General features: G+C 41.6%; 1 protein-coding gene across 1 annotated transcript; it reads right to left on the bottom strand.

Moving 5' to 3' along the window:
• Positions 1-4,754: 4,754 nt before the first annotated feature.
• Positions 4,755-7,382, bottom strand: LOC131899453 (thymosin beta-15A). Its single transcript, XM_059250920.1, has 3 exons — positions 7,269-7,382; positions 6,015-6,119; positions 4,755-4,961 (listed from the first exon to the last, which is right to left on the bottom strand). Exons 2-3 carry the CDS (start codon positions 6,112-6,114, stop codon positions 4,924-4,926), a joined length of 138 nt encoding a protein of 45 aa, XP_059106903.1. The 5' UTR covers positions 6,115-6,119; positions 7,269-7,382; the 3' UTR covers positions 4,755-4,923.
• Between the last annotated feature and the right edge of the window lie 17,262 nt (positions 7,383-24,644).

Consider the following 24,644-nt stretch of genomic DNA (forward strand, 5'->3'; position numbering starts at 1 on the left):
AGCCAGGCATGTGGCACATGCCTACAATCCCTACACTACACTCAGAAGGCTAAAGCAGGACAGTCATGAGTCTGAGGCCAACCTGGGCTATGAAATGAATACCTGGCTACTGTTGGCCACACAAGGACCCTGTCTCAAAAAAGGGGTATGTGTGATTGGCATGATGCATCATTCCACATAATAACTTTCCTCATTTATCATTCACTGCCACTCTAGAATAAAGGGAGAATGCGTGTTGGATTAGTTGGGTGGGTATGCAGAATGAGCTTGAATAAATGGCTTGTATTAGCTACTTGTCTCATCACTGTCACAATACCTGACAAAAATAACTTAATGAGGAAAGATTTATTTCGGCACACAGTTTCAGAGTCCACCATGACAAGGAAGGTATTGGTGGAGTCCATTCTGGCAATAGTGTGCCGTGGTGGCTCTTTATTTCATAGGTATCCAGGAATCATAGCAAGCAAGCTGGCATTAGAAGCCTATCTAAACAGCCCAATTGAACTAATTCTGCTTTCCAGGTCCCACTTTCTCAAAGTCAGCAGGGCATTGAAGATTCAGAACATGAACCTGAAGGAGACATTTCAGATTGGAGCCATAAATGTATTTTTGCCAACCTCCCCCTCGTCTAAGGCTCAGGGACCATCTTGGAAGAGTAAGTGGAAAGATTGGAAGACTCAGAAGTTAGGGAAGACCAAAAAAAAAAAGTTTTCTCAACATGACATGAACTGTGCTCATGATTCATAGTAGCTGTAGTTTCCTGCACAAGATCAAAGAAGTTAATATTCTAGCATGAGAGGAAGGAGTTCATAGGCCCCTGCCCCTAACTGAAGAGATATGGACAGTTGACGGCTTTCTGAGGTGGGTGGGGCTGTTTTCCTTAAGAGTGTGGGTGCTGGTAGGTCAAACATGGATGACCTTTATTCCCAGGAGACTATGCAACACAAATTGGATTCAATAGGTTCTTAATAAAAGAGAAGGCACAGATTTTGGGGGGAGAAGAGGTGGGGCATATTTTGGAGGAGTTAAAGGGATGAATAGGGGTGAATATGATCAAAATGCATTGTATGAAATTCTCAAAGAATTAATAACATATTTTTAGATTTAAAAAAGAACAAAAAAGTCTTTTAAAATTATTTTTTGCATTCCTGGATATTTTCATTAGACAGCTTGCCAAATGTGTCCAAATACCATATGTTGAGACTGAGTATATCTTTTTTAAAATATTGTATATTAATTCTATGAAATAGTGCAGAGTGTTGTTGTTGTTCATTGAGAGAGGATCTGATGTGGCTCTAGCTAGCCTTGAACTTCTGCTCCGCTTGTGTCCACCTCCCAAGTGCTGAGATTATAGGCATGAACCACCACAAATGGCAAAATAGTGGGTTTTATTCCAACAGTTTTAATATATACACATTAAGAACTTTGATCATATTCACTCCATTACTCTTTTGAATGTTTCTTGATAGTATTCTTTTTACTATGAAACATATTCCAACTTATCACCTCATATTTCCAACATTAGCCTATCATGCAAGAAACTGAATAGTAGCTCTCAGATATTTGTTTAATGGAAAGATAAATGAAGTAATTGTATATGAAGGGTAATATTAATTGCCAACTTGGCTAGATTTAAAATCATCTAGGAAATAGAGAAGCATACTTTTTAGTGGATCTGTGAAAATGTTTCAAGGTATGATTAAATGAGGGGAAAGAACATGAATGTGGGTGCACTATCTCATGTGCTGAAAACTGGGACAGAATAAAAGAAAAAAGCAAAGAGTACCAGCAGCTATGCCATACTCTCCTGGCTATGATGGACTGAAACCTCTGAGCCTGTGATCTAAAATAAATCTTCCCTCCTTTAAGTTATTCATGTCCAGGTATTTTACAAGGCTAAATTCAATCATATTTCTACAGTATGACACCAAGGTGTGAATATTTATTTTTCTAATTCCAGGATGTTGGTAAAACTCACTTGCCTTAGCACTTTGGGGCATTACATGAGGTTCCTATATTTCTTTTGCAAAGACACTAGAGATTATGCCTAAGACTCTTAAATAAGATATTTGACACTTCCCAAGGTACAGTGAGAATAACATTATTTTGGTGTGTATGTGTGTGGGGGGGTGATCTTTTGATTAATTTCTAGAATATTTTCTAAGTTTCACTCTTTTCTATTTTAAAGAGTCACCCATGTGCACTGACAAAATAAAGGTATAAAAACACTGATCCCTAATTTTCAAATGATATGAATCTGCATGAGATGACAATTCTACACATTCATTTTCTCCTAACTGCTTCAGGCTATAGGCCTTATTGATGACAGTTTTGTGAATAATATCAATACAGCACTAACATTAAATCTGTTTACTGGCAGGAGGCAAGTCTCCCTTTTGTTAGTAGGGCAAGTGACTATAGCTACGAGAGTAGCCCAACATTGTGTATTCAATTAATCATGGCAAATCTATGCTGGATAAGCCATTGGTTTCCCCATTTCATTACTGCATTAGTATTCACTTAGCAGCTGCCTTTCTTTTCCTTTCTCACCTATTCCACTTGGTTTGACATTTGTTCTACCCAGGGTAGAATTATTCCATGAATTTGTAGCTGGAAGTTTTCCTGTGTCTCGCCTGGCCCGCGGTCAAGACAGTCTCTCTCACCCGCCTGTTCCACAGCCACTCAGATCCAAATAAACACACACAGGCTTATATTATTTTTAAACTAGCCATGGCAGGCTTCTTGCTATCTAGTTCTTATATCTTAAAATAAAAGGCTGGTTATCAAATACAACTAGAAGCTATCATCTAACTCCAGCTTAAATGACAATGTTCATGATTCTTTTGACCTTCCTCAGTGTGAAGTATAGTGATTATCTGAGAGCTACTGTTCAGTTTCTTGCATGATATAGCTGGCTAATGTTGTAAATATGAGGTGATAAGTTGAAATATATTTCACAGTAAAAATACTATTAAGAAATATTCAAAAGGGTAATAGAGTGAATATGAGTCTATCATGGGTGCATAACATGATATAAAATTTTCAAATAACCTATTGAAAGATTTTTAAAAAAGTGTTGTGTGCCTGAATCAGGATCTAGAAATTTAATGAGTAAGCACGTACATATCTGGAATCAAGATGCCTCCCCATCCATGTAACCTGGGTTAAAGGATCTAAGAAGACTTTGAATATGGGGGGCACACTTAGCATCTCACTTCAAATTAGTTATACTATGTGAGTTTCCAGTAAATAGCCCCAGAACTATTGTATAGATGCTATAGTGAGCCAGGTTTGGGTACTGCACAAGCTTGTCACTACAAAGGACCAAGTGACTCTGGAATACTGTTGCAGGCTAGGAGTGTGGGTGGCCAATATGGTTATTTCTAAGGTCCAAATCCTTCCTCCCATTACAGTACACTCTGGCTACTGTGATTGCATTACCACATTTGTACTTGGTCCTAGTTGACCCTCCTAGTTTTTTGCTTGTGGAATTTTATGATAACTCACAAAATCACTTCCACTTCTTGTGACCACAATTGTTATTTAAGGATATAAGCCCCTAGAAAGGATAAAGCAGATTAATGTGTTAGGTTACAAATAGGTAATCTTTGAAAAAGAGGATATGTAAATTAAGATCAGTCTGGATGGTTATCCTGGGTGGTGGACATTTCTACTTGGTGATATTTAGGTGGTTGGTTTTATGAATTTGAAGTGGTAAAGATATTAAAGGTAAGGATTGAGGCATGGTCATTTATGTGTTTTCCTAATTATAGTAGTCAGTTCAAGCTGCTCTAACAAAATAACTGTAGACTGGGTCATCTAGACAACTGAAATGTAAAGGCTCACAGGTCTAGATATTGTAAGTCCAGGCCAAGGTCCAGCAGGATCAGCTGCTGAACATGTTCATTTTCAGTTGTATAGGTACTCAGCATCCTTACAAGATCTGTGTCTGTCTGTCTGTGTCTGTCCTGCCTCCTCTCCCCACTCCCTTTTTAAAAGGCTTCACTCTTAGAACCTTATTTAACTTTAATTACCCTTAAAAGATCCTACCACCAGGTGTAAGCACATTGGGAGCTAAAAAATATTCTTATGAACTGGGAGAATGCATTTAATTCAATAGCACTTACGTTCACTAAGAGGATCAAAATGCAAGTGTTCTGCATTTCATAAGAGAGTTAACTCTATTCAATGCTAGGACCAGAACAGAGAATAAGTAATACAAGTCATTAGCAGGTATTACATATCTTAGTGTACATTGAATAGAAGACCCTGTTGTCTTTCATAAGGTGTGTTTTAGCAAGTGTCTCCTGCCACCTCCCCATCCAACTGTAGGTTTGGTTGTTTCCATTAAGTTGAAAAACACTTTCAAGAAAGCAAGTTATCTTTTTACATCCTACACAGATCATTTTAGGCCCTATGTTTCCATCCCTTCATATCTAAATAAGGGCATTAGTTCTTGTTCCCACCTTACATTTAACATATGTGTAATCTGCTAAAGAGGTTTTCTTCCCATCACTTTTAATTGAAAAAAAAAGTACCCTTGTGTAATTTCATACCTTAGAATACCACGAATGTACCATAGAAGTTTGAGATTCTACTTAATTTAGTGTTACATGAGAAATGAAAATAAACTGGAGGAGCTGCAATAGCATACAACTTCACAAATTGTCTTGTCTTGCAGCAAGTGAAAAACCACATACAACAAGGCGCATGACGGTAGTGAGACTATTGACAATGGAATTTACACACCAGTGGGCAGTTTAAAGACAAATTTAATGGTCATTGGCAAATGGTGACCTTTCAGCCAAGGTGGTAAAGGTGAGAATCCATCAGTAACTGCCTAAAATTTCTACAACTGCTACAAGCCTAAAGCTAAGACTGCCAGACAATGTTGGAAGTCGCTCTGGAAAGGAGGTCTTCATTTTATGATCTTTTAATATACTCTTTCTCCTGCTGGATAGCTAGGGAAAAAAAGAAACATAAAAATATCGTTAGGAGAGACTTTTTCTAATATATTTAGTTTCTTCCTAGAGTTCTTTGCTACCAGACTGTGTGGTGGAGCTCAGTCGTACAGTGCTTGCCTAGCATGAACTAAGACCTGGAGTTTGAAATCCAGCACCATTAAAAAAAGAATCTGTGCTAAATCTTTAAATGGTTATCATACACGCTTTAAAATCAGAATACCAAGGTACAACCCCAAATACTCACAGAGTGATATGAGAGTACACATCAATCATATTAAGATTGAATTATACTAAAATTGTTATCTACTTAAACTATGAGTTTTACATTCCATTTGAGGTAGATTTATGCTGTTGCCATTATTCGAGACTAAAAGGTAAACGAAGTAGTTCCTTCCAGTACATGTACCACAATACAATAAGGAAACTTTAAAACAGTTTTGTCTAGTTTGGGAACTCTCAAATAATGTTGGTGTAACAAAAAGCATAGCACGGCATTCGTGAATTATTTTTTGAGGTCCCCCAGTAAGATGTAACTCTAGCGAGTAACAGTGGTCCCGAGTCTGGGAACAACAAGTGTATTTGAGATCTGAACTTATTCCATTTTATTTATCATTAGGTAGAATAGATCAGAGGGGCAGCATCTGCCGAGTTCATGAGCAAGACACCATCACAGGCTCAAATTTGTAGATGCAGAAAAACACCACATGATTAAAAGTACACATAGGGTTTTTCCTAGTGATAAGTCAAATATTCCAAGATTGATTTTAATGTGACTTTTGTAATTTTCAACAAGAAAGTAGTTTTTCTTTCTTTATACTACTGGTGCCTATTACTATTACTATTACTACTGGTTCCTATTTTGCAGGAACACTTACATATCCCCAGTAACAAAATCAGCTATTGGTTATTTTAAACTGTTAAGTATAATAGGGTACTATTTATTATTTACTTTGTGGAAAGTTTAATAGAACATAGGTTTTTTAACTGACTATGCCAACTTTCACCAATGTTCCTCTGAAGTAGAAACCCCCCCCCCCCCCCGCTACTTACTTTCCTTCGATGGAAGAGTATTTTTTTCTTCAGTATTAGTTTTCTTTAGTTTTGATCTGTCAAATCTTTCCACTTCTGACAAGTCTGGCTTGTCACTCATCTTGACTAAAAGAAAGATCAAGGAAATAATAAGTTACCTACTAGAACTATGATCAGATTAAGAATAACAGTTAAAAAATTTTACTATCAATGAATATTTTGCATGGTGACTTTCAACAAGACAGCAACCAAATCTTAGAAAGTCATATTTTTCTTAGAGTACTCTGATTGCAAAGCATTGGTCCATTTCTGGTGGCATTAAATGACAGCAGATGAAGATGCTCTAGAAAGCAAGATGATTCTAGAAACCCAGGGGGAAATTAAAGCCTGAATTTTAAAATCCAGCAAAGGGTAAAATGGGACTATGAGCATCTTCACCTTCTAGTCAATTCCTTTTAGGGTATTCTGGGAATGCTGGTGAGCATCACACACTAAAAGAGTGGCACACAACGCTGTACAAATTTCCACTGAATGTCCAAAGTCAGTATATTAGAGCACTACAGTAGGAGTGAGGAGGATTTAACCTAGTCACTGCCAATTACAAGTCTCAAAATACCTTCTTATAGCCTTAGGGAATGTGTAAAAGAAAAAAAAAACAGTTATTTCGGATCAAGGACTCCAAAACTTTAGTAGAATGTGGACCGCCCAAAATACAGCTGAATCCCATTTCCAAAGATAAGAAGGCAGAGCTCTTCAGTGAGTGCCTCGACCTATCTTAGCGGAGTAGGACACAATGTAGTGACCCAGGGCAGTCCAGAGAGCTCTCTACCCGCCACCCCAGCCCCAGCTCCGAAGCTTCCACGTGTCTCAAACCACCCCGGTTCAATCAATCATATCTTAAGGTCCTTCCTTACTGGGTGAACAGTGCCAAGGTAAAAGCTGGGGAAACTGGGATTCACACGTTTTTAACTGCAGGGCAGGGCAGGGCAGAAGCATTTGTCTGGATTGTGCCATATACAAATAACTTGCCACTGCCCAGCGCCAGCCTAAGGTGCAGAAGGGCAAGAGCCACCTTAGAAGGCCGTTTCCCAGTCGCCCCAACTCTCCTTCCAGCCTTCACTACCTCCTCCGAGCTACTCTGCATTCCCCAGAAACAAAGCCTCTGTGAACTCAGATGCGCAGACAGAACCCAGTCCACCTGAAAGTACGAAAGTGCTAGCGCACACGCGCCAGCAGTTGCCACCGCACTGGCCCCACGGGGCCACAGGGTCTTACCTGCTGGCTCCAAGGCACGTATCAAGACAACTGTTAACTCTGCAGCTACAGGACCAGGCTGGTGTTCCTGGACTCAGCCACGGGCTTATGAACTCTGCAACAGGTCCCACCTCTGCACCCCGCCCATCCCTTTATGATTGGACAGAAGGTCCTGATGTAAACCGTTCACAGGCCTCTCTGATTGGACGACAAGTCCTGGCTTGCCACGCCCCTTCCCCAGGTCTAGTTTGCTGGGTGGCTGTCTCTGCTCATTTTAGTACCGCAGCACACCTGCCATAGCAAGGCCTGATGATGTCGTGGAAGAAATTTGATGGCTAAGGGGAGAATTGTTGGCCAAGTTCAGTTGCCCTCCTCTTCCACAGCTTTAGCCTGGGGTCCATAATTCCTTCTTTACAAATACATTCATTCCTCTGCCAACTTAGGAGCCTGACATTAAACAGCTACATCTTATCCAGTTAGATTTTAATATCTGAGCTTTCATGGCCAAACTGAAGGAGTTGTACTCTGCATTCTTGGCTTTTTTTTTATTTAAAAAATTTTATTCATTTTACATACCAACCACAGATCTCCCTCTAATCCCTCCTCCCGCTCCTTCTCTGCTCCCACCTCCCTGCCCTACCCCTCTGGCTCACCCCCTATCCCTTCCTCCAAAAGAGTAAGTCCTCCTATGGGGGAACAGCAAAGCCTGGTACATTCAGTTGAGGCAGGACCAAGCCCTGCCCCATTGCATCAAGGGTGAGCAAGGTGTCCAACCATAGGTAATGGGATCCAGAGATCCGGCTCATGCACCAGGGATAGACCCTGATCACATTGCCAGGGGCCCCTCAAACAGATCAAGCTACACAACTGTCTCCCATATGCAGAGGATCTAGTCCGGTTCCACGCAGGTTCCACAGCTGTCAGTCTGAAGTTCATGAGTTCCTGTGAGCTTGGTTCAGTTGTCTCTGTAGATTTACCCATCATGATCTTGATCCCCCTTGCTTATATAATCCTTCTTTCCTTTCTTCAGTTGGACTCCTGGAGCTCAGCCTGGGAGATGCTTGGTTGTGTTCATAGCAGCATTATTCATAATAGCCAGAACCCAGAAACAACCTAGATGCCCCTCAACCAAAGAATGGATAAAGAAAACATGGTACATATGCACAATGGAGTATTACTCAGCTGTAAAAAACAATGGCATCATGAAATTTGCAGACAAATGGATGGAACTAGAAAATGTCATCCTGAGTGAGGTAACTCAGACTCAGAAGGACAAACATTGTATGGACTCACTCATAAGTGGATACTAGATGTAAAGCAAAGGATAATCAGACTACATCCCACAGCTCCAGAGAAGCTAGGAAACAAGGAGGACCCAAAGAGGGATGTAGGGATCACCTTGGGAAGGAGAAACAGAGGCAATCCTGATGAGTAAACTGGGGATGTGGGAGCAATAGAGGGTAGGGGATGGTGGATGTGAACATAAGGGGACAGGATGGTCGAGCTAGAACAGGGACAGAGTGGGAGAGCAATGAAAGAGATACCATGATAGAGGGAGACATCATGGGGAAAGGGAGAAACCGGGTGCTAGGAAAATTCCCAGGAATCAACAAGAATGACCCCAGCTTAGACTACTAGCAAGAGTGGAGAGGGTGCCTGAGCTGGCCTACCTCAGTAATTAGATTGGTGAATACTCTGTCATCATAGAGCCTTCATCCAGTAACTCATGGAAACAGATATATTCTTGGCTTTTTATAGCCTTTGGGAGGGACTATACTGTGATGACCAGTGGTTTTGAACCTATGATCAGTGACCTCTGTCCTAATCCCTGACCTGCTAACCAGTGGTTCAGGGCCCACAAGAAACAGAAAATGAAAACTATGTAGACTGAAGTTACCTCCTCCCAAGGCTCAGGGATTGTCCTAAAAGAGGGGCAGAAAGATTTTAAGATCTAGAGGCAGTGGATTCCTACAATGAAACAGTGTTTTCCAAACACAACAGGGTAATTGCACCATATGAACTGACAGTCGATGGAACTATATGTACAAGAGTTGCATAAGATTAAATCAAACCAAATCCCAGCATGAAGAGGGAAGGAAGTCAAGAATTCCTGCCCCCTGGACTGGCCTCAACTGAATGGACCAGGCCCTGCTGACTCCCCATGGGAAACCTTGCCTTGGAGGAGGTGGGAATGGGGGGGTTGTGGGGAAAGGCTGGGAGGCCAGAGGAGGGAGGAGGGGGGAATCTGTGGTTTGTATGTAAAATGAATAGAAAATCTTTTAATAAAAATAATGGGGTGGCATTCCTCCCATACTGAAAAAAAAATTCCTGCCCCTAGCTGAGAACTACTGACAGTTGATGGTTGTTGGCAAAGGGAGAGCCAGTTTTCTTCAAACACGAGGCTCCTGAGAGGCTACCTGTGTTCCAGCAGATGGTCCTACTTCCATGCATATACTGGCCGCACTAAAAGGAATCCCTGGTGTAACATGAAACTTAGACAGTCTTATTAATAAAAACAAACCTGGAGCCAGGTATTGGGGTGAACGCTGAAAGATCAAAGAAACAGAACAGGCCACAGCTAACCTAACCTTGCTAATTCCTCAGTTGGTCTTGTTTCCTCAGACTGGAAGCCTCTGAGTCCTCATCTGAATCGATCTCAGCTGAAGTGCTGCTAAAAGTCTAAAAGCTTAAAAAGGCTCTAATTCCTTGCTTTCATGCCTTATATAGCTTTCTGCTTCCTGCCATCACTCCCTGGGATTAAAGGCATGAGTCACCATGCCTGCCTGTTTCCAGTGTGGCTTTGAACTCACAGAGATCCAGAGGGATCTCTGCCTCAAGAATGCTAGGATTAAAGGTGTGTGTGCCACCATTGTCTGGCCTCTATGTCTAATCCAGTGGCTGTTCTGTTCTTTGACCCCAGGTAAGTTTATTAGGGTGCACAATATATTGGGGAACACCATATCAAGAAAATACATTAAGGAGGGAATTGTATTTGGGGATAGAAGAGGAATTGCAAGGGAGAGAATGGGATGGTGTCCTTGTTCAAAACATCATACACAGGTATGAATCGACCAACAGAAAAGACAATAGTAATAATTAATAATAATAAGTGGTAAAGCAACGGCTTTTGGACAGTACCCTCCCCCAGTGTCTCCTGGGAGAGAACAGTGAAGATCTGAGTTACTGTTGTGGTGTATCCACCAGAGGAGCCAACTCAGACAAGAGTTTAAGCCTATAGAAAGAAAGCCTTTGTTCACCGGCTAACAACTACACCGGGTGGGTGTTCAGGATCCAGCTCTGAGCCTTTCTCAGGGTGAGCTTTTGTTTTGTTTTATTTTGTTTTGTTTTTTGGTTTTGTTTTTTGTTTTTTGTTTTTAAAGATTTTATTTATTTATCATGTATACAGTGAGTGTTCAGCCTGCAGGCCAGAAGAGGGCACCATATCTCATTGTAGATGGTTGTGAGCCACCATGTGGTTGCTGGGAATTGAACCCAGGACCACTGGAAGAACAGCCAGTGCTCTTAACCTCTGAGCCATCTCTCCAGCCCTGTTTTTTTTTTTTAGACAGGATTTCTCTGTGTAGTTTTGGTGCCTGTCCTGGATCTCACCCTGTAGATGAGGCTGGCCTCAACTCATAGAGATCTGCCTGGCTCTGGCTCCTGAGTGCTGAGATTAAAGGCATGTGTCACCACTGCCCAGCCTCAGAGTAAGCTTTTAAGCACAAAAATCATGTTCTTGGTTGACATACTTCAGTTAACAAGAACAGTCAGCCAAAAGCAGAACTACAGAAGCCAAAAAGCAAGGTTAATACACTTAGAGACTTTCCCAGAACTATGGACTTTAATGGATTAGGTCTTTGTTTTAGTTTTGTCACATGGTGCTGTCTACATGCCTAGTTTCACAGCCTGAATGGTACTTCCACCATGGAGTCAGTTGTGCTGAGGTCTGTGGGCCTACTAAGGTCTGGGGCTCTGTTACTTTCCCCACAGGTCTTAGTGAATGAATCAAATTGTGGACTGATCCTGCTATAAAGAGGGTAGTTAGTCCTAAGGACCATTAATTTTAATAAACTGAAACATAATTGTCCATCTAGTTTAAGATGCAGGGACTACCATTAATCGAATCAGAATGATAATTAAAGGCCCACCCAGTGCTGATAGCAGAGTAGTTAGCCAGGGGGGCTAAGAAGACAGACACTGGTATGAATTATCTGATTTATGTCTTTGTCTCTTTTTCTTTTTTAGTTTTTTTTTGTTGTTGTTTTGATTTGTTTTGTTTTAACCATGGCAAGACTTTTATAAAAATTACTCTTGATCAATTATCATAGAAACAACAGGTTTCCCCCAAGCCGTACATAGTCCCCCTTGTCTCATGAGAAGTAAGTGCTCTCTAATTTTGTAGGACCATTTCAGTAAGGGAACCTGTTGTTTTAACTCAAAAATGGAAACTTTTAATATCTCTAGGTCCTGATAAACCTGTCTGCTTAGTTTGGAAAGGAACAGCAGAAGAAAATTTAGTTAAGCCATTGGTACATGCCCATCAAGTAATCTCGGGGGCTCGGGAATATCATCGTTATCCAGATTAACTAACCTTCAAGGCAGAATAGCAGGTATCAAGATAGGGGAAATGTCTAGGTTAAGTCCTCTAACTTAATTTGGGCTGCCCCCAGTAACAGTGAGTTCTGTCAGTCAATGGGCTGACAGTCTGGGTAGTTCCTATCCCTATGTAGTACAGGGGCCAGGTGTCTTAAGCATAACCAGCAATCATGGCCTATTTCTCGCTGAGAATGATTAACTCTATCCCCAGGGTCCCTCCCTGTGGCACAGAGTCTGATTACCCAGGTTTTTCCCATTTTCCAAAGGCCAGAATCTTTTTGAAGCACTTTTTCGGGAAGGCTCAGTTTCACAAATCCAATTTTTGTAATGGAAACTCACTTGTGTCTGGCAACTAGAGGGCCAAGCTGGAGGACATGCATAGAATAGTTACAAGACATTGAAAATGGGTATTATTATGTAAAGGTCAAGATAGGTACGTGTAGCTGGAGAATTTCTCTCCAGCTCCTGCCACCAAGTCCCAAGCCTTTTGTTTAGTCTCAGTCCAGATTAGGAGTTCAGTGGCCAGCTTATGCTGGTGTATAGAGAGAGGCCTTGCTATTTCTGCAAACTCTGGTATCCAAAGGCAGCAATACCTACCCTCAACTAGGAACTCTCAAACTTGACTCTTAGTTGTTGGAATTGAGATCTGAAGGCTTTTTGCCTCCTCTCAGCTGATAGCCAAGATAGGTAGACTCTGATGGACAAAACTGGGCTTTCTTAGCCAACGTTCTGTAGCCTAAGGTCTGCAACTCTTGCAGCAGTCCCTCTGTGGCCCTTTTATAATTTCTTTTAGTTTTAGGGGTTAGGAGAAGGTCATGTATATATTATAAGGGTATGGTCCTGGGGAACCTCTAGCAGAAGGGCAGGAGATCATCATTTAATGTCTTTAAATCCTTGGGGCAACCTGGTCCAGTTACATTGCACACTGTAACCTCCCTGTGAGTCTATGCATTTAAAAGCATAGATGGATTGCCTCACCTCCACCACGGGAGGCTGAAGAATGCATCTTTCTGGTCTGAGACAGTGTACACATTTCTTTGGAGGAATCAGACTCATGAAAATCACAGGATACTCAATAAACTATCCTTGCCATACTGCTTAATGAAAAAAAAGTAAAATATTTACAGACTATATAATCAGCAAATGTACCATTAGCTAGAATGTGTAATGGACTTTCCTAATCTCAGCATAAAGTTTGTGTTCTAGATCTCCACTGTTGCACATGGTACTATAATACTCAGCAGTAAAAAATAATGACATCATGAAATTTGAAGGCAAATGGATGGAACTAGAAAATATCCTGAGTGAGGTAACCCAGACTCAGAAGGACAAACATGGTATGTACTCACTCATAAATGGATACTAGTTGTAAAGCAAAAGATAATCAGACTACAACCCACAGCTCCAGAGAAGCTAGCTAACAAGGAAGACTCAAAGAGGGACAAATGGATCATCCTGGGAAGGGGAAATAGATGAGATCTCTGGAGTAAACTGGGGATCAGGGTTGGGCAATGCAGGGTAGGGGATGGGGGATGAGAACATAAGGGAACAGGATGGTCGAGCTGGAACAGGGACAGAGTGGGAGCGCAATGAAAGAGATACCATGATAGAGGGAGATATCATGGGGATAGAGAAAAACCTGGAACTAGGGAAGTTCCCAGGAATCCCCAAGGATGACCCCAGCTTAGACTACTAGCAATAGTGGAGAGGGTGCCTGAACTGGCCTACTCCAGTAATCAGATTGGTGAGTACCCTAACTGTTATCATAGAGCCTTCATCCAGTAACTGATGGAAGCAGATACAGAGATCCACAGACAAACACCAGGCTGAGCTCCAGGAGTCCAGCTGAAGAGAGAGAAGAAGGATTCTATGAGCAAGGAGCATCAAGATCATGATGGGGAAATCTCCAGAGACAACCAAACCAAACTAGTGGGAACTCATGAAATTAAGACCAACACCTGTGCAGCCTCCATGGGACTGGACTAGGCCTTCTGCATAAGCGAGACAGTTGTGTAGCTTGATCTGCTTAAGGGGCCCCCTGACAGTAGGATCAGGATCCATCCCTGGTGCATGAGCTTTTTGGAGCCCACTGCCTATGGGGGGACACCTTGCACAGCCTTGAGGCAGGGGGAGGGGCTTGGACCTGCCTCTACAGAATGTACCAGGCTCTGCTGACTCCCCATGGGAGGCCTTACTTTCTTGTAGGAGGGAATGGAGGGTGGGTTGGGGGAAGGCTGGAGGGGCAGAAGAAGGGAAGAGGAGGATCTGTGGTTGGTATGTAAAATGAATAAAAATGTCTTAAATCAATCAATAAATAAATGTGAAAGTACTTTTGAGAATATTCCCAGGATTGGATGCTTCATCAATTCATATATTTATTTCTCTGTATCAAAGAAGCCTACATATCTTTTCCCATAATAGCTGGAGTAATTTTTACTCTCACTCAAAGTGTACCGGTTGTTCTAATACTTGTTTTATTTACACTGTTTTTAATAGACACACTCACAGTTGTAAAATGATTTTTCGCAGATTCTAAGTTGAATTTCATTGCTAGTTAATTATGCTGCTGTTTTCCATGTCTCTGCTGGTGATTGTATATCTTCATTTGAAACTATTTAGAAACATGATTTTAAATACTTTTACTCAAATATTTATAACAACACTAATCACAAAACTATACAGTATAAATAGCACATAATCAGCAACTTACAAATATAAGTAAAATGCTATGTATCTATGCAACTGAATATTAACCTATTGAAAGAAAACAAATATGTCTATATTATATAAAATGTATTAATATTAAAATACATTTTAGAAAATAAAATGTCAAAATCAAAAGACTAAGTGTTCTATGATACTGCTTGTACTAGAAATAGTATCCATGAAAACCAAAGGAAAACTATTAGCTTCAATCAGCTAAAGGAAGAGAAATTTAATAATTAACACTAATCATCACAGTTCTTAACATTAGTAATCATTTTAGGAATGTGGTAGTTTTAATAAGAACAGCCCCAATAGGCTCATATATTTGAACGCTTAGTCACCAGGGAGTGGAACTATTTGATTAGAAGAATCAGGAGATGTGGTTTATTAGAGAAAAGGTGTCCCTGGGAGTGGTCTATGAGGTTTCAAAAAGCCCATGATAAGCCCAGTCTCTGTGACTCTCTGCCTGCAGATCAGGATGTGGCTCTCAGCTACTTTTCCAGCACCATGCCTGTCATGCCTGCTACCACATTGTCTGCCGTGACGACAATGGACTAAACCTCTGAAACTGTAAGGAAGCCCCCATTGCTTTCCTTAATGAGAGTTGTCGTGGCCATTGTGTTTCTTCACAACAATAAAACAGTGACTAAGACAGAAGGTGGTACTAAAGACTGTGATCTCACTGTGAAAGGCCCAACCACGCTGTTGTTTGAGGACTATGGAAGACTTTGGGACTTTGGAATAGTAAAGCAGCTGAACACTTAAGTGTGGCTTAATGGGCTGTGCGGATAGGATGGAAGACAGTATCTCTGAGAGCAATGTGGGCCCAGCTCAAGAAGTTTCAGAGGGGAAGAATACTACTAAGGCCTAGAGACCATTCTTGTGATATTTTGGCAAAGAATGTAGCTGATTTCTGCCCTTGCCCAAATTTCTGGAGGAACATTAGGAAGTATAATTGAGCTCAGTTCAGTACTCAAGGAGATAAAAAGTTTAAGTAAATGCCTGATGCTAAATGGAATAAATGGAGTGGTGGCCTCAGAGCAAGATCCTGTCCAGCTAAACTTCCAACTTGTGGAAAGCAATTAAAGAAAAGCTACAGCAGTGAAGGAAACCATAAACAACAGCAATCTGATGCAAATGTAGTTGGAAAAGGGGAAACTACCAGCCCCATCAAGCATCAGAACGTGGCAGTTTTGGCCACGTGGTTCTGACTTCAGAGTCAAGGATTGAAGATAGAGGTTGTGGAATCTCCCTCTGTGCTTAAGGAGAGCAGCTGAGGCCAGGCACATGACCTTGCATTCCCTGGAAGAGGCTGGAAGAGGCCATTGTGTGAAGCTGTGAAGGTGGAGCCAGAGCTGTGGGATATCTGCCAAGCAGAGCTGCAGACTAGGTGTATGTTTGTTGTATTTTTTTTTCTTTTTTCGAGACAGGGTTTCTCTGTGTAGCTTTGCGCCTTTCCTGGAACTCACTTGGTAGCCCAGGCTGGCCTCGAACTCACAGAGATCCGCCTGGCTCTGCCTCCCGAGTGCTGGGATTAAAGGCGTGCGCCACCACCGCCCGGCTATGTTTGTTTGTTGTATTTTTTTTTAAAGATTTATTTATTATGTATACAATGTTCTATCTGCACATACACTTATAGGCCAGAAGAGGGCACCAGATCTCATTATAGATGGTTGTGAGCCACCATGTGGTTGCTGGGAATTGAACTCAGGACCTCTGGAAGAGCAGTTGGTGCTCTTAACTGCTGAGCCATCTCTCCAGCCCAGACTAGGTGTAGAATCAGCCCAGGAGAGACAAGTATGTTACAGTCAACAAAACTGGAAGGAGGTGGAGTTCTGCAGAGAGCTTTGACATCAGTCATGGAGATACAGAATCGGAAATTTGTCCTGCTGGCTTTTGAACTTACTTTGGTCCAGTATTTTCTCACTATGCTCCCTTTCTTCCCTTTTGGAATGGAGATGTATAGCCGGTGCCCCTGTATGTTGGAAGTACATGATGTGCTTAATGATTTTGATTTTACAGGGAGTTACAGTCAATAGATTACCAGGAGTCTCAGAAGATAATTTGAACTTTCAAGAAGTGTTGAGACTGTTATAGACTATGAGGACTTTTTTTTTTTTTTTTTTTTTTGGTTTTTCGAGACAGGGTTTCTCTGTGTAGCTTTGCGCCTCTCCTAGAACTCACTTGGTAGCCCAGGCTGGCCTTGAACTCACAGAGATCCACCTGGCTCTGCCTCCCGAGAGCTGGGATTAAAGGCGTGTGCCACCACCACCCAGCGACTATGAGGACTTTTGAAGTTGGACTGAATGGATATTTGCATTATGATATGGCTACGAGCCTGTGGGGGCCAGGGATGGAATGTGATAGATTAAAAATGGTTCCAATAGGCTCATAACTTTGAATACTTAGTCATCAGTGTTAGGTATTCATACCAACTTGGGTGGTAAAGGAAGATTTCCCTGCTGCACATAGAGATGCCCCTGGAGACCTCTGACCACCAGTCTCTACCCCCAGACTACTCTAGTGGCAGGCCTGACCCCCTAAGGCGTGTGAGTGGCCATCCTGCCACCCCCTAACTCCCCACCCCTGCCTTGAGGAGCAGGCCATGCTCCCCCAGACCCTAAGGGATGTAATGGCCCCCTCAAGGTAGGAGAGTGACCAGGCCATGCCCTACAGAAAAAAATTCCACCAGTCTATGAACTTTCCCCAAGAATAGGCCACATAATCCCTCCAATCCCAGGTGGTGACCCTTGACATCAAAATGTATATAAACCCTTTCTTCTGCTCAGTTGATGCTTCTTGCATGAGCAGAGCTGAGGCAGCCATCCTCCTGGGTTTTTCCCTCCCAGTGAATCTCTTGTGTGAGACTTGTTGTGTGGTATGACATTGTGGTATTCTTTGGCCCCCAACTGCCAGAATACCTTTCACATCTGAGTTGTAACACAATCAAGGAGACCATTATTTAAGAAGAATTAGAAGGTGTGTCCCTGTTGGAAGTAGCATGTTACTGGGGATGGGAGTTGAGGTTACAAAAAGCCAATGATAGGCCCAGGCTCTCTGCCTCTCTACCTACAGATCAGGATGTAGCTCTCAGCTACTTCTCCAGCACCATGGCTGCTTTGCTTGCTGCCATGCTCTCCATCATGACTGTAATGGATGAAACTTCTGAAACTGTGAGCAAGCCCCCAGTAAATAATTTCCTTTTTAGTTGCCTTGGTCATGGTTTCACTTCAGAGCAATAGAACAGTGACTAAAACATCATATATATATATATATATATATGGTGATCATGGAGGTCAGAAGAAGGCATTGGATTGCCTGGAAGTGGAGTTATGTATGATTGTGAGACACGATACGACCACTGCAAAATGAACCGGGGTTCCTTCACAAGAGCAGGAAGTGGTCTTAACCAGTAAGCCATCTCTCCAGCCTGTTTTCTGTTTTTATTTGTTTTTTGTTTGTTTATTTATTTATGGGTGTTTATTTATTATGTGTGTGATATAACATCCTATTATGGGGGCTAGGAGGATAGTTCAGTCAATAATTCACTTGCCACAAAAGCATGAAGACCTGAGTTAGAGTCCTGGCACACACACATACACACACACACACACACACACACACACACACTCACACAAAATGCCCACTGTGCATTGCAGTTCATCTGTAATCCCAGTGCTTGGGAGGCAGAGATAGAGAACCTCCAGAGCTAACTGGCTAGGTAAGCTCTGGGTTAAAGTGAGAGATCATGTTTTGATGAAATAATGAGGAGACCAATCTAGGAAGACACTTGGCATCAATCTCTAGCACACACACACACACACACACACACACACACAAAAATTTGAACATGGTACACAACATACACACACACACACACACACACATCAAAAGGCATCATATTGTATGACAAATACACACATTAAAACTTCTTAGAAATAAAAGTAAGGTTTTATTACAGAACTAATAAAAATTATTATAGTAAGAAAACACTAAAAACAGCATAAATAATTTGAAAATTAGACAAAACAGCAATTTTTTGAAAGATACAAACATACCCAGGAAAGAACAGAAATTTTGATTAACCTTCAAGTAATTAAATATATTAAATTATGGTTGAAAAAATTTTCAAGTGCAATAATGATAATTTCCAGGTCCACAGTAATGAACTTGTAAATTCCAACAAAATTTCAAAATGAAATAAATAAATAAATCTAGTCTACAGAACATTTTCAAGGATATAAATATAAATATACTAAACTCTCTGTGACAACCTAACCAAAACTGTCAGAAGAAAAAATAGACCAGTATTCTTGTACATAGTTGTAAAAATACTCAGGAAAACATTAGTAAATCGGATCTATCAACACACATAGTATAATACAGCATCACAAAGTGGTTGTTATCCAGTAACTCAACTTCTGAAAATGAGATCACTATATTAATGATTTCACTATATTAAGAAATTTAAGAAGAAAAATAAAATGATTGTATCACCTGCCAGAAAAAAGCAACTGATGAAAATAAGAACCATTTGTCAAAATTTTAGAATTAAGAGTAACTTTTATTTTCTGTGTTTTAAAATTTTTTAGATTTATGTTATGTATGTGAATTTTTACCTGGTGATCATGGAGGTCAGAAGAAGGCATTGGATTGCCTGGAAGTGGAGTTATGTATGATTGTGAGACACGATACGACCACTGCAAAATGAACCGGGGTTCCTTCACAAGAGCAGGAAGTGGTCTTAACCAGTAACCCATCTCTCCAGCCTGTTTTCTGTTTTTATTTGTTTTTTGTTTGTTTATTTATTTATGGGTTTTCGAGACAGGGTTTCTCTGTAGCTTTGGCTGTCCTGATACTCACTCTGTAGACCAGGCTGGCCTCAAATTCATCTAGATCTGCCTGCCTCTGCCTCCTGAGTGCTAGGATCAGAGGCCTGAGCCACCACCGCCTGGCTGTTTCTGTTTTTAAAGTCTGGGTTTTGCTACTCTGTTCAGGCTCATCTCCATCAGCTTCTGCCTCCCAAATGCCACAAACAGCTATGTATCAGGGATAGTCCCACTACTATATACATCAGAGAACTAGGGACATTAATATACGAGAGTATTTTCTAACAGATGTATTTTATGTACAGTATGGAATTGCACATTAATGTATTTTTTTCACCATGTGCATGCAGTGCCCACAAAAGCCAGAAGAGGGCATCAGTTCTTGATGGACACCTAAAGATTGTGATGGATTCGAGGGAACTCAAGGTACCTAATGTAGTAACCCGATTTGTGCATCCTTCCGACCTGGGGCCTTTGGACGAACAACCAGGGCTGTGGACCACTGAACCATGTCTCCAGCAAGGGCCTGATTTTTAAGTGAAAAGCTTCTGTTCTTTTGTCCACTCTCTCTGACTTTTGGTCCCTGAGCTTGAGACCTGGCTTGGGAGAATCCTCCAGTCAGGCAGTGCTGAAGTCACACTCATATAGTCCGCACATAACTTTTAATCAAAAAAGACGCAGGCAAGTGCATAGACACCTATGACTTGAGGCCCAGAGCCTCTTGAACGGAAGTGCGCAGAGGGAGTTGGGGGAAGTCAGCTGACTCCAGCTAAGCCAATCGGAGTCCAGCTGACCTCAGCTAAGCCAATCGGAGTCCAGCTGACCCCAGCTAAGCCAATCGGAGTCCAGCTGACCCCAGCTAAGCCAATCGGAGTCCAGCTGACCCCAGCTAAGCCAATTGGAGTCCAGCTGACCTCAGCTAAGCCAATCGGAGTCCAGCTGACCCCAGCTAAGCCAATCGGAGTCCAGCTGACCCCAGCTAAGCCAATCGGAGTCCAGCTGACCCAGCTAAGCCAATCGGAGTCCAGCTGACCCAAGCTAAGACAATCGGAGTCCAGGTAACCCAGCTAAGCCAATCGGAGTCCAGCTGGCCCCAGCTAAGCCAATCGGAGTCCAGCTGACCCCAGCTAAGCCAATCGGAGTCCAGCTGACCCCAGCTAAGCCAATCGGAGTCCAGCTGACCCCAGCTAAGCCAATCGGAGTCCAGCTGACCCCAGCTAAGCCAATCGGAGTCCAGCTGACCCCAAGCTAAGCCAATCGGAGTCCAGCTGACCCCAGCTAAGCCAATCGGAGTCCAGCTGACCCCAGCTAAGCCAATCGGAGTCCAGCTGACCCAAGCTAAGCCAATCGGAGTCCAGCTGACCTAAGCTAAGCCAATCGGAGTCCAGCTGACCCCAGCTAAGCCAATCGGAGTCCAGCTGACCCCAGCTAAGCCAATCAGAGTCCAGCTGACCCAAGCTAAGCCAATCGGAGTCCAGCTGACCCAGCTAAGCCAATCGGAATCCAGCTGACCCCAGCTAAGCCAATCGGAGTCCAGCTGACCCCAGCTAAGCCAATCGGAGTCCAGCTGACCCAGCTAAGCCAATCAGAGTCCAGCTGACCCCAGCTAAGCCAATCGGAGTCCAGCTGACCCAGCTAAGCCAATCGGAGTCCAGCTGACCCCAGCTAAGCCAATCGGAGTCCAGCTGACACAGCTAAGCCAATCGGAGTCCAGCTGACCCAGCTAAGCCAATCGGAGTCCAGCTGACCCCAGCTAAGCCAATCGGAGTCCAGCTGACCCCAGCTAAGCCAATCGGAGTCCAGCTGACCCCAGCTAAGCCAATCGGAGTCCAGCTGACCCCAGCTAAGCCAATCGGAGTCCAGCTGACCCCAGCTAAGCCAATCGGAGTCCAGCTGACCCAGCTAAGCCAATCGGAGTCCAGCTGACCCAGCTAAGCCAATCGGAGTCCAGCTGACCCAGCTAAGCCAATCGGAGTCCAGCTGACACAGCTAAGCCAATCGGAGTCCAGCTGACCCCAGCTAAGCCAATCGGAGTCCAGCTGACACAGCTAAGCCAATCGGAGTCCAGCTGACCCAGCTAAGCCAATCGGAGTCCAGCTGACACAGCTAAGCCAATCGGAGTCCAGCTGTCCCCAGCTAAGCCATTTGGAGTCCACCTGACCCAGCTAAGCCAATCGGAGTCCAGCTGACTGCAGCTAAGCCAATCGGAGTCCAGCTGACCCAGCTAAGCCAATCGGAGTCCCCCAGTTGCGGCACTAAATTTGGAAAGGAGCTGTTGGGGACCTCACACGGCTTTTGGAAGACCTCGCGCTCTCGTCTGGAGGTGAGCAGCTGCCGCGCCTGAGGTGGTGAAAAAGTTGGAAGATTCATCCCACTTTCCCACTCAGGTAAATAAATGGCAGAAGTTTCTTTTTTAAAATTGAACCTGTTATGGGATTAACCACCAATTTCACTGGATTTCTTAACACTGTGGCATTGTTCTCTCGAGACTTGGGTTCCATTACTTTTGCTGGAGGAATCTGCCTTGCACGCTCATTGCATTAGTTCCTGAGGTGTGAGTCACTTCAACTGTGTGACCTATTGCTTCATATTCTCTTTTTAGAAATCCTTTGCACATACTTTAACCTCTTATTTAAAGATTTATTCTTCTGAGCTGGATGTGGTGGCATATGGGAGGCTGAAGCAAGCAGATTTCAAGTTCTGCCTCAGCCTTGATACACGGTGGAGTCTTAGAAAAAAAAGAAGACAAAAAACAAACAAAAAACCCAAACAAACAACAACAAAAAACCCTCAAAAACAGAAAAACCCAAGTAACCAATAATAACAAACAAACAAAAAAAACCATCATTATTTGCATCAGCCTGGGTACCTGGTGTGTCCTTGTTTTAAAAAAATTATATTACTTTTTTCCCCCTTTGCATCAACCTGGGTACGTGGTGAGGCCTTGTCTTAAAAAACATTTTTTTCGTTCTTTGCATCTTAGTCTTATTAGTTTTCATACGTCAGGCTTTTAAAATGGTAGGAAAATGAGCTGTGAAGACACTTATTTCCCTTTCAGTTTATCTAATATGTATTTTTAAATGCTTTTACATTTGAAATACAAATATATACTGGAGAGGAGTGTGATTTTGTTTCAAAGACATTTAGAATTTTTTCAGTTGAGTCTTGCCAGAAACTTTATGATTTTTCTGTCTTTGCAGTCTGAATGTGAGAGAAGTGTTTGCCTCCATGCCTGACTTTTATCTTTAAAACATTTAGCAAATAATTTTACAATTCTAAAATGTATTCTCCCAGATATCTCTACTGAGAGATTTCTTAGAGTGCAATAAAATGTCAAAACTAAGAGATTAGCATTGAAATAAGTTATTACAGATTTTATTTCCATTTTTCAGTGTTATCCTTTACTTTTTATTATAAATTTTCTTTATTGAGAATTTCCTACATGTATACAATGAAATATCATATCCACCCCCATTTCCTCTTTCCAACTCCTCCCACATGCGCTCCCCTACATGTTCTCCTCCCAGATTCATCTTGGTGTCTTTTTGTTTCTGATAACCCACTGAGTCCAATTATTGCCACATATATGTTATTTCAGAAGTATTCCCTTTGTATTCCAGGATCCTATTCAGGATACCTCATTGAATGTGGTTGTCATATTTCTCCATAGTCCCATCCAAGGGTATAAACCTGAAATGTTTGAAGAGTACTGGTCAGGAATTGTTTTTATTCAAGTTTTGTGGGTTCATCTCTGTAGTCAGAGTTTTCCTGTCCCACAGCCATTCTCAAATAATCACTCAGAGGCTTAATATTAATTAAAAATACTCTGCTAAGAGCTCAGGCTTATTACTAACTAGCTGTTACATTTTAAGTTAACCCACATCCCTTATTTATGTTCTGCAACATGATGGTACTTTTATTAGCTTGGCACGTTAATCTCTGGCTCCCTCTGTGTCTGGCTGCTGACTCCAGCATTCTCAGTTTGACTCTCTCACCTAACCTTATCCTGTTCAGTTACTGGTCAGTCAGCTTCTTTATTAACTAATGAGAGTAATCCATATTCACAGTGTAAAGAAGGATTATTCCACAGCACATCCCTTAAAAAAACAGATTATTATACAAAATGTGAATTATGACATTTTCAGTATGTATATCATGGTCTTTTGCTCCTGTTCCCTCTCAGTGCCCTCTCTTGTCCCTTGAGCCTTTTAAGATAGTTCTCCTTCCTTCACTCAAACAGACCCTTTTCTACTATCATTGCATGTCTTTGTGTATATATGAATATATATTTACATATTTAAATCTAGGTTCTTCCTGTGAGAGCAAGTATGTAATATGTCTTCCTTATACTGTATGATTTTGAATAAACTGATGATTATCAGTGTCATTTATTTATCTACAGATGGCATCATATTGTTTCACTTTATCACTTGTTTAGAACTTACTTTCATATGTACACCTAATTTCTTGGGTACATTCATCTGTTGATGGAACTCTAGGCTGATTCCATTCCAAGGTTATTGTGAAAAGTAACATAAGAAACTTGAAAGGGCAGGTATCTCTATGATGTGTTCATTTAGATTGCTTTGGGTGATAAGTGTGAAAAGTAAGAGAGTTCTAGTTTTCATTTTTTCAGAATCTTCCATAAAGATTTTCATATTTTCACCAGTGTTTTATAAGAGTTCCTACCCTCACATCCTCACCAGCATTTGTTTTCTTTTAGTGTATCAAAGTACTTTTGATTGTTTTTTTCTTATGGTTAAGGAAGTTAAACATTTATATTTTTTAGCCATTTATATTTCTTCTTTTGAGATCTGTCCAGTTGATTAGGCATTTTTCAGTGTGTTGGCTTCTCTGTTTGGTATTTATATTTTAAATTCTTTAAAGATTCTAAATATTAATTCTCTGTAAAATGTATAGCTAGAAAATATTACCATTCTGTCGATTATCACTATATTCTTTCTACTGCTCTGCAGAAGCTTTTTAATTTCATGCAATTTATTTTGCCAGTATTTGCTATTGTTTCCTGAATGTGTTTTAAAGAGGCTTTTCTGTGCCTGTATCTTAAAGTATGTTTCTCATATCTTCTTATAGAAGTTTTATGTCACATCTTACATTCGGAATGTTGATCCATTTTGAATTGATTTTTGTAAAGAAAGACAGGGATACAGTTTAATCTTTCTACATTTAGATGGCTAGTTTTGCTAAACTAGCAAAAACTACAAAAGGTTGTTAAAAACAGTTTTCTTTTCTCAAGTGGATGTTT

Source organism: Peromyscus eremicus, chromosome X (genome assembly GCF_949786415.1).
Source record: "Peromyscus eremicus chromosome X, PerEre_H2_v1, whole genome shotgun sequence".
NCBI classification, from domain to species: Eukaryota; Metazoa; Chordata; class Mammalia; order Rodentia; family Cricetidae; genus Peromyscus; species Peromyscus eremicus.

Excerpts from the sequence above, each read along its gene's own strand:
- LOC131899453 (XM_059250920.1), bottom strand. The coding sequence starts at position 6,114 with ATGAGTGACAAGCCAGACTTGTCAGAAGTGGAAAGATTTGACAGATCA. Across the intron at positions 4,962-6,014 it reads TACTCTTCCATCGAAGGAAA|CTATCCAGCAGGAGAAAGAG; the intron begins GTAAGTAGCGGG and ends TTTTTTCCCTAG.